We start from the raw sequence: 16,038 nt of genomic DNA, 5'->3' as shown, positions 1-16,038 counted from the left end.
AGGCTTTGTTGCGTTTTGCTGCCTTTCACAGGTCAGAGATTGTATTGCACGTTTGTTCACGGAACAAGGGCACCACCATCTAACCCTACATATATCCCACTACAGGCCGTCGGCCTGGGAGGCTGGAACCCCTTCTCTCAAAACCGTGTAGTTCTTCTGCACTAAAATCTGACACCCATAAACTTTTCTGCTGCTGCTACTACCAAACCTATCTTCTGGGATTTCTTCTCCATCTGTGCGGTACAATTAATGACCATAGCAATAAATGATAAGAAGCCAAACTTACTAAAGCACAAACTGTCCGGGTCACTCTGTACTGGCCTACGAGTCACAGGGATCCTCTCAGGCTCCCTCACCCGGCCTCACTCTTTTCCCATCACCATCTACTTTCCTCACTCGCACATTTCTGACCCCCAGCAACATGCGCACCACCACAATTGAAGCACACCACTTTTTCCTCCAAAACTACACACTCCTTTGTCCCGTGCCCTCCTGTACACTTCTCAAACCTCAGAATTTCCCTCCTACATACTGCTGCAACATGACCATACACTTGGCACCTGAAACACCGTAGTAGGTTCAGAACAAAAGCTCTTATGGGATACCTGACATATCCTAGCATGACTTTATCAGGTAAACACTCAACATCAAAACTCTGAAGGATAGACAGGGTCTCCTCAATATCGCACTCGCCACCGGGTCTGCGTTCCACCAAACGGCGTGCATCACAGACACCAGGGATCCTCAACTTCAGTTGTTCCACCTCAACACTCAAAGCCACCCCAGTTATCACTCCTTTCACCGGTGCTCTGCTCCAGATAGCAAAGCAAGACACAGCCCTTGTCCCGAGGAGCGAGATGTGGAGTTCCTGCTCCTTCTGGGCGGAAGAAAAACAGTAAGTCCACTTCTAGATACTTTGACTGAGATGACAATACAGAGCTCCTTCTCCACGCAGCCGGATACCACCAATTGGTTGGCCAAAAGGCATGAATTCACCACAAATCATACTCCCACTGGGCCAGAGTCATCTCAGGCATTTTCCTGATGATTGGGGTGAGGCTCAGAAGTCTTCAGGTTCTTTTTCTTCACTTTTGTCAGGTTTGATTTCTAAGCTTTCACTATCCGACTCCCATTGGTGGAAAAAGTACCCAATTGTCATATTTGAGTAAAAGTAAAGATACCTTTTTGTAGAAAATGACTCAAGTAAAAGTGAAAGTCATCCAGAAAAATACTACTTGAGTAATATTATAAAAGTATTTGGTTTTAAATATACTTAAGTATCAAAAGTAAATCTAATTACAAAAATATACCGAAGTATCAAAAGTAAAAGTATGAATCATTTTTTAATTGCTTATAATACGAAGATCAGAAGGCACAATTTTCTTGTTTTTAAAATGTACGGATAGCTAGGGGCACACTACAACACGCAGACATCATTTACAAACAAAGCATTTGTGTTTAGTGAGTCCTCCAGATCAGAAGCAGTAGGGATGACCAGGGATGTTCTCTTGATAAGTTAGTGAAATGGACCACTTTCCTGTCCTGCTAAGCATTGAAAATGTAACGAGTACTTTTGGGTGTCAGGGAAAATGAATGGAGTAAGAAGTACATTATTTTCTTTAGAAATGGAGTGAAGTAAAAGTAGTCAAAAATATAAATAGTAAAGTACAGATACCTAAATAAAACTACTTAAATAGTACTTTAAAGTATTTTTACTTAAGTACTTAACACCACTGCCGACTCCATCTCATGGTTTTCAGGAGAGGAACATGGAATTATCTCTGCTGTAGTTGACTCATAAGAGAAAGTACTTTGCATGTATTTCGCAGAGATAGATTTGTACGGTTTGTGTCTTTCTCCCTTCTAGCTAGCTAGCTAGCTCCACTTCTGTTGACACTGAAGAGAAGGGATCTTATTGGTTGGCGTCATAGCTCAAAGGGTGTGGTTAAATGAAAAGGGTGTACACGCTGTTATTTAAATTACGAGAGTGCTTATCACTTTATACATCAAATCTCCTATGATCAGTATCTTTCAAGCTGAGAGCAGACTTGTTTAGAAAGAACAGTGTGTTAGCAAGAATAGAGTAGAAAATATCAGAATTACTTTATTCTATCTACATCACCTCAGTAAGGTTAATATTCAACTGTCCTGGTTCTTGTCTAGATTTACCGTCCCTCTAAAAACAGGTATTTACTCAAGCCTGTTTCAAATCACAAGTTAACAAAGGGTTAATAAGGGGAATGTGGTTAATTACACTCTTACCCCAAGACACAAGACATGATAACTATCCCAGACATACCATGTGTATATCTCAAGCCACACTGCTCCAATTTTTCGTCATTGTGGACACTCTTATGTCTGATAAGGTTAGTCAGGAAAGAGAAGCTCTTGTAACATAGTTTGCACTTGAAGTGCCTCTCCCTGGTGTGAACTGTCTGGTGCTTCTTCACATAGTTTGCCTCAGCAAAGCGCTTCCCACACGTGGGGCAGGCATATGGCTTGTCTGCGTCCGACTTAATGCTCGGCCTTACACGTTGTGACCCAATGACACCAGAGGAGGCAGAAGCAGGGTTAGTCTTTGAGCTCCCTCCTTGACCTCTAGCCATTGTTTGGGTGTTGTTGGGATTGTGTGCTGTGTTATAGGCTAGATACCTCCTGTGGTGAACACCCATCCTGACTGTATTGTATTGGTGAGGTAATCCTGAGGTAACTGAGGAAAGCCCAGGATGACCTGCTCTGTTCATCATGGATATCGTGGTGTTTGTATCATAGGAACAGGAGGGTCTATCAGCCCCAGGCCCTGCTTCATCCCTGCACTGAGACTGTGAAGAGAAAGGTCTGGGCTGCAGACTGGATCCCTGACTGGAGCCTCTGTCTCTCTGATGACCTCCAGGACTGACTCAGTCCACCTGTCAACTGGTTGTGTTCTGTGTGGTGGTGGTGGACTCTGTCCCTCATGGTTCGGCCTCGGTTCCAACTCAGGAAAAAAGATCAACGGCTCCTTATCCATGGTTCTGATCCGGGGCTAGGGTTTGTGACCAGCCGCTTCAGAGGTCTAGTCTTTCCCACCAGTAACATTGGATATCAGGAGGTCTTCGTGGACTGCAGACTGTAAACACAAATTGTACAGAAGAGCATAAAAAAGTTTATATAAGAAACTCTGCTGTACACACAGAAACATGACATGACCCCTCTGCAGTCCACTTTAGCTCAGTTAGTACAGCATGGCGCTTGCAATGCCAGGATAGTGGGTTCGATTTCCGAGACCACCCATAAGGAAAAAGGTATTACGCACGACTAAGTCGCTTTAGATAAGTATATGCTAAATGGCATATATTATTATATATTACATGATATTATAACATGTTAACCACAGTCAAGCCCATCTCTAACACTGTGGTTCAAGTAGGGAGGCCTGGGGTAAATTGTTTACATTCAGCATCACTCCGTCAAGGGGAATATAGTATATTCTTTCTATCAAAGATATCTACATATATTTCAGGATGTTGTGTATCCCTGGAAGTTCATGAATTCATGTAAACATTACAGTTTTGAAAACATAGCTTGTCCAAAAAAGGAAAGTGGTCTCTTGGCACAATTTAACTCGGGTGTGTGGTAAGTTGAGCCACGGGACAGGGTAAGTTAAGCCATGTCTATATTTATGTCCCAAACACTATTCAACACAATCGCTTTTTCAAAATAATTTTAAGCATAGTTTAACACAGGCTTATCACCTAACAAACACTTTGTACTTTTTAAAAACACTTTTACCATAGACCAGGCCCTGTTGTAACCTCATATAACACTTCCATTGGCTCAACTTACCCCAAGGCAAACATTTTGACTATATTAGCCCATACAGCTACATGGACGCACTTTCATGCTATGTTTAGGACCTCAAGCTTATAGAGACCCCAACTGATGTATAGAACAATCTTAAAATAATACATTTTGGTTTAGATACAAGCATTATGAAACCTCTAATACATTAATTTGACTGAATCTGTTTTTTGGACCTAACTTGTTACTACTTTTTCCATGTCGTTTCTTCCTTCACAGACTCAATGAAATTATGACTTATTTGGTGAAATTATTGTGTGTATGGTTACCTAGAAACAAGGGTTGCTCAAATTACCAATTTGGCTCAACTTACTTGGAGTTTATTATAAAAAATAATAATTCAAGAATTAAGTATAATGTTTTGGTTCCACTGAGATAAGGGAAACTCAGTCCCTTCAATGATACAAAAAAAACAAGCCAGTCAGCACAGATAAAATATTGTATTTCATTTCAACAAAATGTTCCTACGCTCACAACGTGAAGTACAGAACTTTTATTGCACAAAATAATACATGTGACAAGTAGAATAACTTTTCTCACTGTGGTAACACTTTACCTTTTCTGTAAATCTGGTACCCTCGCTTTGATCAAATTAATTTGAGAATACTTTGGAAAAGGTTCAACATCACATTACACACATCTTTACTACTTCATGTCAAGTAAACATTAATTAAGGGACTATCATTTCCTCATAAAACCCCAGCATCAAACAACAGGACAAGGTTAAAGCATTTTTACAGACACCATCACAATAAGCATCACCACATCATCTACTCTGCCTCATCATGCTCAGTTCACCTCATCCAGTTCCCAACTACATCCAAAAACAACATAATTGACTACAAACATACTAACTAGTACTACATTACATGTCACCACTATACTCTATACATGGGCCGTGTGCATTTTCTTCTGGTGTATCCTGAGGTAGCTCCTCTCTGAGAACCTCTTCCCACAGTGCGTACAGGCAAACGGCCTCTCTCCCGTGTGGACCTTCAGGTGCATCTTTAGCTGGTGCTGGTGGGAGAACCTCTTCTCACACTGGGGACAGCTGTAGGGTTTCTCCCCTGTGTGGACCCTCTGGTGCCTCTTCAGGTTTGATGAGTCTGAGAAACTGGCCCGGCACAGGTGGCAGCCAAAAGGTTTCTCCCCCGTGTGCATCCTCTGGTGGATCTCCACCTGTTTGGGGAAAGTGAAGGCTTTCCCACAGAATGAACAGTGGAAGCGCTTCTCTTTGGCACTGCCACCTTTCCTGATTCCGTCTCTGCTACTCTCATTTGTTAATGGGCTTGTGTAGCCATTTTGTGTTGAGACTCTGGCATTGTCTGAGGTCTGGTTTAACATTAGGAGAGTGTGAGGATGAAGGACAGGGAGTGTCTGTGTTGTTGCAGGGTCCATGTTCCAGTTGATAGATCCTATAGAAGACAGGCTGAAGGCAGCACCTGTTAGGGGGTTAACCTGAGGCGCCATCAGTCTCTCTGAATCACAACTATAGGAGCAGGATGGAGCATCGCTAGCCGAGTCTGTGTCTGTTCTCTCCCGCCGCATACCAACACCTCCCCATCCTCGTAGACCAAATCGACGCCTCGCCCTGGTCTCAGCCAGTCTGTTGTCTTGGAGACTAAGTTTGGATGTTGTTTTGTGTTCAATTGTCTGTTTCTGGTTGTGGTTAACAGTGTTGTTCCTCAGCCCAGAGTTGAGGATGCTGTCCCATCCACTGACCTCCACTATGTCGCCTCTGGCCCTGGCCTGTTCGGTGATAATGTACCCTGGACGCTTGGCTGCACCTGTCTGGGTCTGGGAATCCAAGATGGCCACCCAGTCTCCTCTGTTAGCCTCCAGCCAACCACCTGCAGGAAGAAGTTAGAAAATAAACTTTACAAACATGGCAGAAAACTTTACATGTGGAGTTTTTTTGTCAATTACCTGGTCAAGTTCATACATTATAATGTGTGTTTTGTATGTTAACATAAGTTGTATTCATGAATGAAATTTAAGAAAAAATATCCAGGTACATTACTATTCCCATTGAAGATCTTTTACTGGTTATTACAGTGCCTTCGGAAAGAATTCAGACCCCTTCCCTTTTCCACATTTTGTTAAGTTACAACCTTATTCTAAAATTGATTAAATAAATGTTTGTTTCTCATCAATCTACACACAATACCCCATATTGACAAAGCCAAAACAGGTTTTTAGAAATAAAAAACAGAAATACCTTATTTACATAAGTATTCAGACCCTTTGCTATGACACTCGAAATTGAGCTCAGGTGCATCCTGTTTCCACTGATCATCCTTGACATGTTTCTACAACTTGATTGGATTGCACCTGTGGTAAAACATTTTTTATTGGACATGATTTGGGAAGGCACAGACCTGTCTGTATAAGGTCCCACAGTAGACAGTGCATGTCAGAGAAAAAAACAAGCCATGAGGTCGAAGGAATTGTCTTTAGAGCTCTGAGACAGGATTGTGTCGGGGCGAAGATCTGGGGAAGGGTACCAAAAACTGTCCGCAGCATTAAAGGTCCCCAAGAACACAGTGGCCTCCATCATTCTTAAATGGAAGAAGTTTGGAACCACCAATAATCTTCCTAGAGCTGGCCGCCCAGCCAAACTGAGCAATCCGGGGAGAAGGGCCTTGGTCAGAGAGGTGACCAAGAACCTGATGGTCACTCTGACAGAGCTACAGAGTTCCTCTGTGGAGATGGGAGAACCTTCCAGAAGGACAACCGGCTTTGCAGCACTCCACCAATCAGGCCTTTATGGTAGAGTGGCCAGACGGAAGTCACTCCTCAGTATAAGGCACATGACAGCCTGCCTGGAGTTTGCCAAAAGGCACCTAAAGGACTCTCAGACCATGAGAAACAAGATTCTCTGGTCTGATGAAACCAAAGACAATGACCCTAAGCACACAACCAAGACAACGCAGGAGTGGCTTTGGGACAAGTCTCTGAATGTCCTTGAGTGGCCCAGCCAGAGCCAGGACTTGAACCTGATCTAACATCTCAGAAGAGACCTGTAAACAGCTGTGCAGCGACGCTCCCCATCCAACCTGACAGAGAGGATATGCAGAAAAGAATGGGAGAAACTCTCCAAATATAGGTGTGGCACGCTTGCAGCGTCATACCCAAGAAGTCTCAAAGCTGTAATCGCTGCCAAAGGTCCATCACCAAAGTACTGTAAGTACTGAATAGTTACAGTACCAGTCAAGTTTGGACAAACCTACTCATTCCAGGGTTTTTCTTAATTTTTACATTGTAGAATAATAGTGAAGACATCAAAACTAAGAAATAACACATATGGAATCATGTAGGAACCAAAAATGTTTTAAACAAATCAAAATACATTTTAGATTCCTCAAAGTAGCCACTCTTTGTCTTGATGACTGCTTTGCACACTCTTGGCATTCTCTCAATCAGCTTCACGAGGAATGCTTTTCCAACAGTCTTGAAGGAGTTCCGACAAATGCTGAGCACTTGTTGGTTGCTTTTCCTTCACTCTGTGGTCCAACTCATACCAAATCATCTCAATTGTGTTGAGGTCGGTTGATTGTGGAGGCCAGGTCATCTGATACAGCACTCCATGACTCTCCTTCTTGGTCAAATAGCCCTTACACAGCCTGGAGGTGTGTGTTGGGTCATTGTCCTGTTGAAAAACAAATGATAGTCCCACTAAGCGAAAACCAGATGGGATGGTGTATCGCTGCAGAAGGCTGTTGTAGCCATGCTGGTTAAGTGTAACTTGAATTCTAAAATAAATCACTGACAGTTTCACCAGCAAAGCACCCCCACACCATCACACCTCCTCCTCCATGCTTCACGGTGGGAAACACACATGCGGAGATCATCCGTTCACCTACTCTGCGTCTCACAAAGACATGGCAATTGGAACCCAAAATCTTTCATTTGGACTCATCAGACCAAAGGACAGATTTCCACCGGTCTAATGACCATTGGTCATGTTTCTTGGCCCAAACAAGTCTGTTCTTCTTATTGGTGTCCTTTAGTAGTGTTTTCTGTTTGATTCAAGCAGTTGATGTTGAGATGTGTCTGTTACTTGAACTCCGTGAAGCATTTATTTTGGCTGCAATCTGAAGTACAGTTAATTGCCGATTTCTGAGGCTGGTAACTCTAATGAACTTATCATCTGCAGTAGAGGTAACTCTGGGTCTTCCAGAGCCAGTTTCATCTTAGCGCTTGATGTTTTTTGCGACTGCACTTAAGGAGACTTTCAAAGTTGACATTTTATGGATTGACTGACCTTCATGTCTTAAAGTAATGAGGGACTGTTGTTTCTCTTTGCTTATTTGAGCTGTTCTTGCCATATTATGGAGTTGGTATTTTACCAAATAGGCTATCTTCTGTATACCAACTCTACTTTGTCACAACACAACTGATTGGCTCAAATGCATTAAGAAGAAAATACATTTCACAAATTAACAAGGCACACCTGTTAATTGAAATGCATTCCAGGTGACTACCTCTCTTTTTTTTAACCTTTATTTAACCAGGTAGGCCAGTTGAGAACAAGTTCTCATTTACAACTGCGACCGGCCAAGATAAAGCAAATCAGTGCAACAAAAACAACACAGAGTTACACATAAACAAACGTACAGTCAATGACACAATAGAAACATCTATGTACAGTGTGTGCAAATGCAGAAGAGTAGGGAGGTAAGGCAATAAATAGGCCATAGAGCGAAATAAATAATAGTGAAATAATTACAATTTAGCATTAACGCTGGAGTGATGTGCAGACGATGATGTGCAAGTAGAGATACTGGGGTGCAAAAGAGCAAGAGGGTAAGAAATAATATGGGGATGAGGTAGTTGGATGTGCTATTTACAGATTGGCTGTGTACAGGTACAGTAATCGGTAATCTGCTCTGACAGCTGATGCTTAAAGTTAGAGAGGGAGATATAAGACTCCAGCTTCAGTGATTTTTGCAATTCGTTCCAGTCATTGGCAGTAGAGAACTGGAAGGAAAGGCGGCCAAAGGAAGTGTTGGTGTTGAGGATGACCAGTGAAATACACCTGCTGGAGCGCATGCCACGGGTGGGTGTTGCTATGGTGACCAGTGAGCTGAGATAAGGTGGGGCTTTACCTAGCAAAGACTTATAGATGACCTGGAGCCAGTGGGTTTTCCAACGAATATGTAGTGAGGGCCAGCCAACGAGAGCATACAGGTCGCAGTGGTGGGTGGTATATTGGGCTTTGGTGACAAAACGGATGGCACTGTGATAAACTACATCCAGTTAGCTGAGTAGAGTGTTGGAGGCTATTTTGTAAATGACATCGCTGAAGTAAAGGATCGGTAGGATAGTCAGTTTTATGAGGATATGTTTGGCAGCATGAGTGAAGGAGACTTTGTTGTGAAATAGGAAGCCAATTCTAGATTTAATTTTGGATAGGAGATGCTTAATGTGAGTCTGGAAGGAGAGTTTACAGTCTAACCAGACACCTAGGTATTTGTAGTTGTCCACATATTCTAAGTCAGAACCGTCCAGAGTAGTGTGAGCTGACCAAGTAATTTGGTGTCACTCTAAAGCGGAAAGGTGGAATAAACGTTCTTGATTGAACACAGTTCTCTATTGAGGGATTTCTGTCAATACAAACACTCCAACACAATCAATGAGAATCTCCCAAGGAAAAACACACATCTTCTTCTTCAGATGAAACAGGAACACAAGACGATTATCTTTAAACTATAACAAAAATCACGGGTTTGTCACCGTCTTGAGGACCCCTTCGAGATACAATCCCGAAAACGGGATTGGTTGGACAACAACCAGTGAGATAGCACGGCGCGATATTCAAAACAAAATAATCTCAAAATTAAAATGCAAGTATTATACGGCATTTTAAAGATACTCTACTCGTTAATCCAATCACATTGTCCGATTTCAAAAAGGCTTTACGGTGAAAGCAAAACGTTAGATTATTTTAGCATAGCACCTCAGCAACAACAAAAAAAGCAATTTTCCAAGCACGATAGCCATCACAAAACCAGATATACAGCTAAAATTAAGCACTAACCTTTGACAATCTTCATCAGATGACACTCCTAGGACATCATGTTAGACAATACATGCATTTTTTGTTCGATCAAGTTTATATTTATATCCAAAAACCCAATTTTTACATTGGCGCGTGACGTTCAGAAAATGTTTTCTCCCCATAACTGCCGGTGAATAGGCACATTTAATTTACAGAAGAACTCATAAACGTTGATAGAATTTATAACAATTATTTAAAGAATTAGAGATAATCTACTCCTTTATGCAACCACTTTGTCAGATTTCAAAATAACGTTATGGAAAAAGCACATTGTTCAATATTCTGAGTACAGAACTTAGCCTTCAATGCTAAGCTATACAGTTAGCCTACAACCACGACGTCGACAAATCTCTAACAATATGTTCGAAATATTTACTTACCTTTGCTGATCTTTGGCGGAATGCACTCGGATGGGCACCCACTTCCACAAGAAATGTTCATTTGTTCTGCAAAGTCCATCATTTATGTCCAAATACGGCCGTTTTGTTGACCCATCCAGAACACTTTACAATGCCATGTGGCGTGGACGCAAATCCATAGACAAAATGTTCAAAGTTCCATTACCGTTTGTAGAAACACGTCAAACGATGTTTACAATCAATCCTTTAGGGTATTTATTAACGTAAAATTGCAATAATTTTACAACCGGGCAATAGGTATTCATCCCAGAAGAAAAATAAAAAAACGACGAAGTCATGTGCATCATAGGACACTTCTCCTCAGACTGGCCAATGATTGACTGAGCCATAATTATCTGCCCGGTAACAGCTGACGGTTGAAACCAGTTCCTAAAGATTGTTGACAGCCAATGGATGAGTTAGGAGGTGCAACGTAAATCCTATGTCACTATAGTTTTTCAAGGGATTCAAAACAAAAACTACATTTCTAATTTCTCCCACTTCCTGATTCAATTTTTCTCAGGTTTTTTGCCTGCCATATGAGTTCTGTTATACTCACAGACACCATTCAAAGAGTTTTAGAAACTTCAGAGTGTTTTCTATCCAAATCTACTAATAATATGCATATTCTATTTTCTGGGCCAGAGTAGTAACCTGTTTAAATTGGGTACGTTTTTCATCCGGCTGTGAAAATACTGCCCCCTAGCCCCAACGTCACCGTCTTTATGGTTCTTCATGGATAGCTCCCCTCTCTTGGCGGCCATTCTCCAGAGATGGTTTATCTTCTTCTTCTCCTCGCCTTCCAAAAGATACATCCTCTCCTTTGGTGGAACAACCACTCTTATTCTTTCTTTTTCCTCTTCTCTCTGCTGGTTCCCTCCACTCTCTTGTAGGGGAAAGAGAATATGTCAATAGTACCGTCAGCTGTGCTTAATTGCCTCTGGTCACCTTGACTCACATGCTTGGTTGGGCTACTATCCATGAGCCCAGCCTGCCCTCTGGTGGTCCTTCCACAGTAGTGATGCTAGTCGGGCGGGAGGGTGCGGGCAGCAATCGGTTGAAGAGCATGCACTTAGTTTTACTAGCATTTAAAAGCAGTTGGAACATACGGAAGCAGTATTGTATGTCACTGAAGCTCGTTTGGAGGTTTGTTAGCACAGTGTCCAAAGATGGGACAGATGTATACAGAATGATGTCGTCTGCGTAGAGGTGGATCAGAGAATCACCAGCAGCAAGAGCGACATCATTGATACATACAGAGAAAAGAGTCTGCCCGAGAATTGAACCCTGTGGCACCCCCATAGAGACTGCCAGAGGTCCGGACAACAGGCCTGCCAATTTGACACACTGAACTCTATCTGAGAAGTAGTTGGTAAACCAGGCGAGGCAGTCATTTGAGAAGCCATGGCTATTGAGTCTGCCGATAAGAATGTGGTGATTGACAGAGTCGAAAGCCTTGGCCAGGTCGATGAAGACGGCTGCACAGTACCGTCTTTTATCGATGCCGGTTATGATATCGTTTAGGACCTTGAGCGTGGCTGAGGTGCACCCATGACCAGCTCGGAAACCAGATTGCATAGTGAAGGTACGGAGGGATTCAAAATAGTTGGTGATCTGTTTGTTAACTTGGCTTTTGAAGATTTTAGAAGGGCAGGGCAGGATGGATATAGGTCAATAACAGTTTGGGTTTGGAGTGCCTCCCGCTTTGAAGAGGGGGATGACCGCGGCAGCTTTCCAATCTTTGGGGATCTCAGACGATACGAAACAGAGGTTGAATAGGCTAGTAATAGGGGTTGCAACAATTTTGGCGGATCATTTTAGAAAGAGAGGGTCCAGATTGTCTAGACCAACTGATTTGTTGGGATCCAGATTTTGCAGCTCTTTCAGAACATCAGCTGTCTGGATTTGGGTGAAGGAGAAGCGGGGGGGCTTGGGCAAGTTGCTGCAGGGGATGCTGAGATGTTGGCTGGGGTAGTGGTAGCCAGGTGGAAAGCATGGCCAGCCGTAGAAAAATGCTTATTAAAATTATCGAAGATTTATCGGTGGTGACAGTGTATCCTATCCTCAGTGCAGTGGGCAGCTGGGAGGAGGTGCTCTTATTCTCCATGGACTTTACAGTGTCCCAAAACTTTTTGGAATTAGTGCTACAGGATGCAAATTTCTGTTTGAAAAAGCTAGCCTTAGCTTTCCTAACTGACTGAGTATATTGGTTCCTGACTTCCCTGAAAAGTTGCATATCGCGGGGGTTATTCGATGCTAATGCAGAACGCCACAGGATGTTTTGTGCTGGTCAAGGGCAGTCAAGTCTGGGGTGAACCTGTTCTGTTCTTAGTTCTACATTTTTTGAATGGGGTATGCTTATTTAAGATGGTGAGGAAAGCACTTTTGAAGAGCAACCAGGCATCCTCTACTGACGGGATGAGGTCAATATCCTTCCAGGATACCCGGGCCAGGTCGTTTAGAAAGGCCTGGTCGCCTGTTTTAGGGAGCATTTGACAGTGATGAGGGGTGGTCGTTTGACCGCGGACCCATTATGCACGCAGACAATGAGGCAGGGACCAATCCTGGTTGAAGACTTCAGAGGTGTATTTAGAGGAATGCCAAGAGGAATGCCAAAACTATTTCATAGTTTTGATGTCTTCACTATTATTCTACAATGTAGAAAACAGTACAAATTAAGTAAAACCTTGGAATGAGTAGGTGTGTCCAAACTTTTGACAGATATAGTACGGAAATGTAATATTTCCGGGTTTTTTTGTCAATACACATGCAAAAAAAAAAATCTTTGTCATTATGAGGTATTGTGTGTAGATTGAGATGTACAGTTGAAGTCAGAAGTTTACATACACCTTAGCCAAATACATTTAAACTCAGTTTTTCACAATTACTGACATTTAATCCTAGTAAAAATTCCCTGTCTTAGGTCAGTTAGGATCACCACTTTATTTTAAGAATGTGAAATGTCAGAATAATAGTAGAGAGAATGATTTATTTCAGCTTTTATTTCTTTCATCAAATTCCCACTGGGTCAGAAGTTTACATACTCTCAGTTAGTATTTGGTAGCATTGCCTTTAAATTGTTTAACTTGGGTCAAATGTTTCGGGTAGCCTTCCACAAGCTTCCCACAATAAGTTGGGTGAATTTTGGACCATTCCTATTTGACAGAGCTGGTGTAACTGAGTCAGGTTTGTAGGCCTCCTTGCTCGCAAACCCTTTTTCAGTTCTGCCCACAAATTTTCTATGAGATTGAGGTCAGGGCTTTGTGATGGCCACTCCTATACCTTGACTCTGTTGTCCTTAAGCCATTTTGCCACAACTTTGGAAGTATGCTTGGGGTCATTGTCCATTTGGAAGACCCATTTGTCACCAAGCTTTAACTTCCTGACTGATGTCTTGACATGTTGCTTCAATATATCCACATAATTTTCTTTCGTCATGATGCCATCTATTTTGTGAGGTGCACCAGTCCCTCCTGCAGCAAAGTACCCCCACAACAGGATGCTGCCACCCCCGTGCTTCACGGTTGGGATGGTGTTCTTCGGCTTGCAAGCATGCCCCTTTTTCCTCCAAACATAACGATGGTCAATATGGCCAAACAGTTCTATTTTTGTTTCATAAGATCAGAGGACATTGCTCCAAAAAGTATGATCTTTGTCCCTATGTGCAGTTGCAAACCGTAGTCTGGCTTTTTTATGGCGGTTTTGGAGCAGTGGCTTCTTCCTTGCTGAGCGGCCTTTCAGGTTATGTCAATATAGATCTCATTTTACTGTGGATACAGATACTTTTGTACCTGTTTCCTTCAGCATCTTCATAAGGTCCTTTGCTGTTGTTCTGGGATTGATTTGCACTTTTCGCACCAAAGTACGTTCATCTCTAGGAGACAGAACGCGTCTCCTTCCTGAGGGGTATGATGGCTGTATGGTCCAATTGGGGTTTATACTTGTGTACTATTGTTTGTACAGATGAACGTGGTACCTTCAGGCATTTGGAAATTGCTCCCAAAGATGAACCAGACTTGTGGAGGTCTACAATTTTTTTTCTGAGGTCTTGGCTGATTTCTTTTGAGTTTCCCATGATGTCAAGCAAAGAGGTGCTGAGTTTGAAGGTAGGCCTTGAAATACATCCACAGGCACACCTCCAATTGACTCAAATTATGTCAATTAGCCTATCAGAAGCTTCTAAAGCCATGACATCATTTTCTGGAATTTTCCAAGCTGTTTAAAGGCACAGTCAACTTAATGTATGTAAACTTCTGACCCACTGGAATTGTGATACAGTGAATTATAAGTGAAATAATCTGTCTGTAAACAATTGTTGGAAAAATGACTTGTGTCATGCACAAAGTAGATGTCCTAACCGACTTGCCAAAACTATAGTTTGTTAACAAAAAATGTGTGGAGTAGTTGAAAAACGAGTTTTAATTACTAATAATGTGTATGTAAATATCCGACTTCAACTGTATTTATTTGTTCATCAATTTTAGAAAAAGGCTGTAATGTAACAATGTCGAGAGAGTCAAGGGGTCTGAATACTTTCTGGATGCACTGTATATACAAGGTTATTATATACAAGGTTATTAAAGTAAACTAAAACAAACTAATCATAAAAAAACAATTTAGTAAACTGAAATAAAATAATTAACAAACCCATTTGAAAAACTACAACTATACTGAAACTATCTTTGACTCCAAAACAAACTTAAATAAAATCCATCATGAATTATGTTCAGGTGTAGTTGTTTTTTCTAAATAAAATTGTGCAAAAATCTAATAGAGTTAAGCTTTTTTTTCTAATGGAGTTTAAGCTTCTGAATCTGCCGGGTCACATTGAGATTTACTTTAATTTAAAGGTAGACTTCGCGAGATGACGTTGCCATGAGTAGCACGGCAGATATTGCTTGCGTTCCCCTGCTCAGATGTTACATGCATCAACCAATGATTGCGTACCACGTCATTTACTGTGCAGTCGGCAATAGATAACTGTAACATGTCAGTAGTGTTCCTCTGCTCAGACGTTGCTGACAAATGCCAGATCTTACAACGCCTAGATGGTTATTATACAGTGCTTTGCAAAAGTATTCATCCCCCTTGGTGTTTTTCCTATTTTGTTGCATTACAACCTGTAATTTAAATGGATTTTTATTTGGATTTCATGTAATGGACATACACAAAATAGTCCAAATTGGTGAAGAGAAATGAAAAAAATTACTTGTTTAAAAAAATTCAAAAAAGTAAAAAACGGAAAAGCGGTGCGTGCATATGTATTCACCCCCTTTGCTATGAAGCACCTAAATAAGATCTGGTGCAACCAATTACCTTCAGAAGTCACATAATTAGTTAAATAAAGTCCACCTGTGTGCAATTTAAGTGTCACATAATCTCAATATATATACACCTGTTCTGAAAGGCCCCAGAGTCTGCAACACCACTAAACAAGGGGCACCACCAAGCAAGCGGCACCATGAAGACCAATGAGCTCTCTAAACAGATCAGGGACAAAGTTGTGGAGAAGTACAGATCAGGGTTGGGTTATAAAAAAAGATCAGAAACTTTGAACATCCCAAGGAGCACCATTAAATCCATTATTAAAAAATTGAAAGAATATGGCACCACAATAGACCTGCCAAGAGAGGGCCGCCCACCAAAACTCATGGACCAGGCAAGGAGGGCATTAATCAGAGAGGCAACAAAGAGACCAAAGATAACCCTGAAGGAGCTACAAAGCCCCACAGCGGAGAT

At 41.8% G+C, this 16,038-nt stretch overlaps 1 protein-coding gene across 1 annotated transcript in view; it reads right to left on the bottom strand.

The window, feature by feature from the left end:
- Positions 1-4,261: 4,261 nt before the first annotated feature.
- Positions 4,262-16,038, bottom strand: part of LOC115191051 (transcription factor Ken-like) — a 28,213-nt gene continuing 16,436 nt past the window's right edge. Inside the window, exon 6 of the mRNA XM_029749056.1 lies at positions 4,262-5,690. Within this exon, the coding sequence (XP_029604916.1) occupies positions 4,726-5,690 (965 nt within the window). The 3' untranslated portion in view covers positions 4,262-4,725. The remainder of the gene's footprint in view (positions 5,691-16,038) is intronic.

This window comes from Salmo trutta, chromosome 4 (genome assembly GCF_901001165.1).
Source record: "Salmo trutta chromosome 4, fSalTru1.1, whole genome shotgun sequence".
Lineage (NCBI taxonomy): Eukaryota > Metazoa > Chordata > Actinopteri > Salmoniformes > Salmonidae > Salmo > Salmo trutta.
This window is presented reverse-complemented; position numbering and strand designations above follow the sequence as displayed.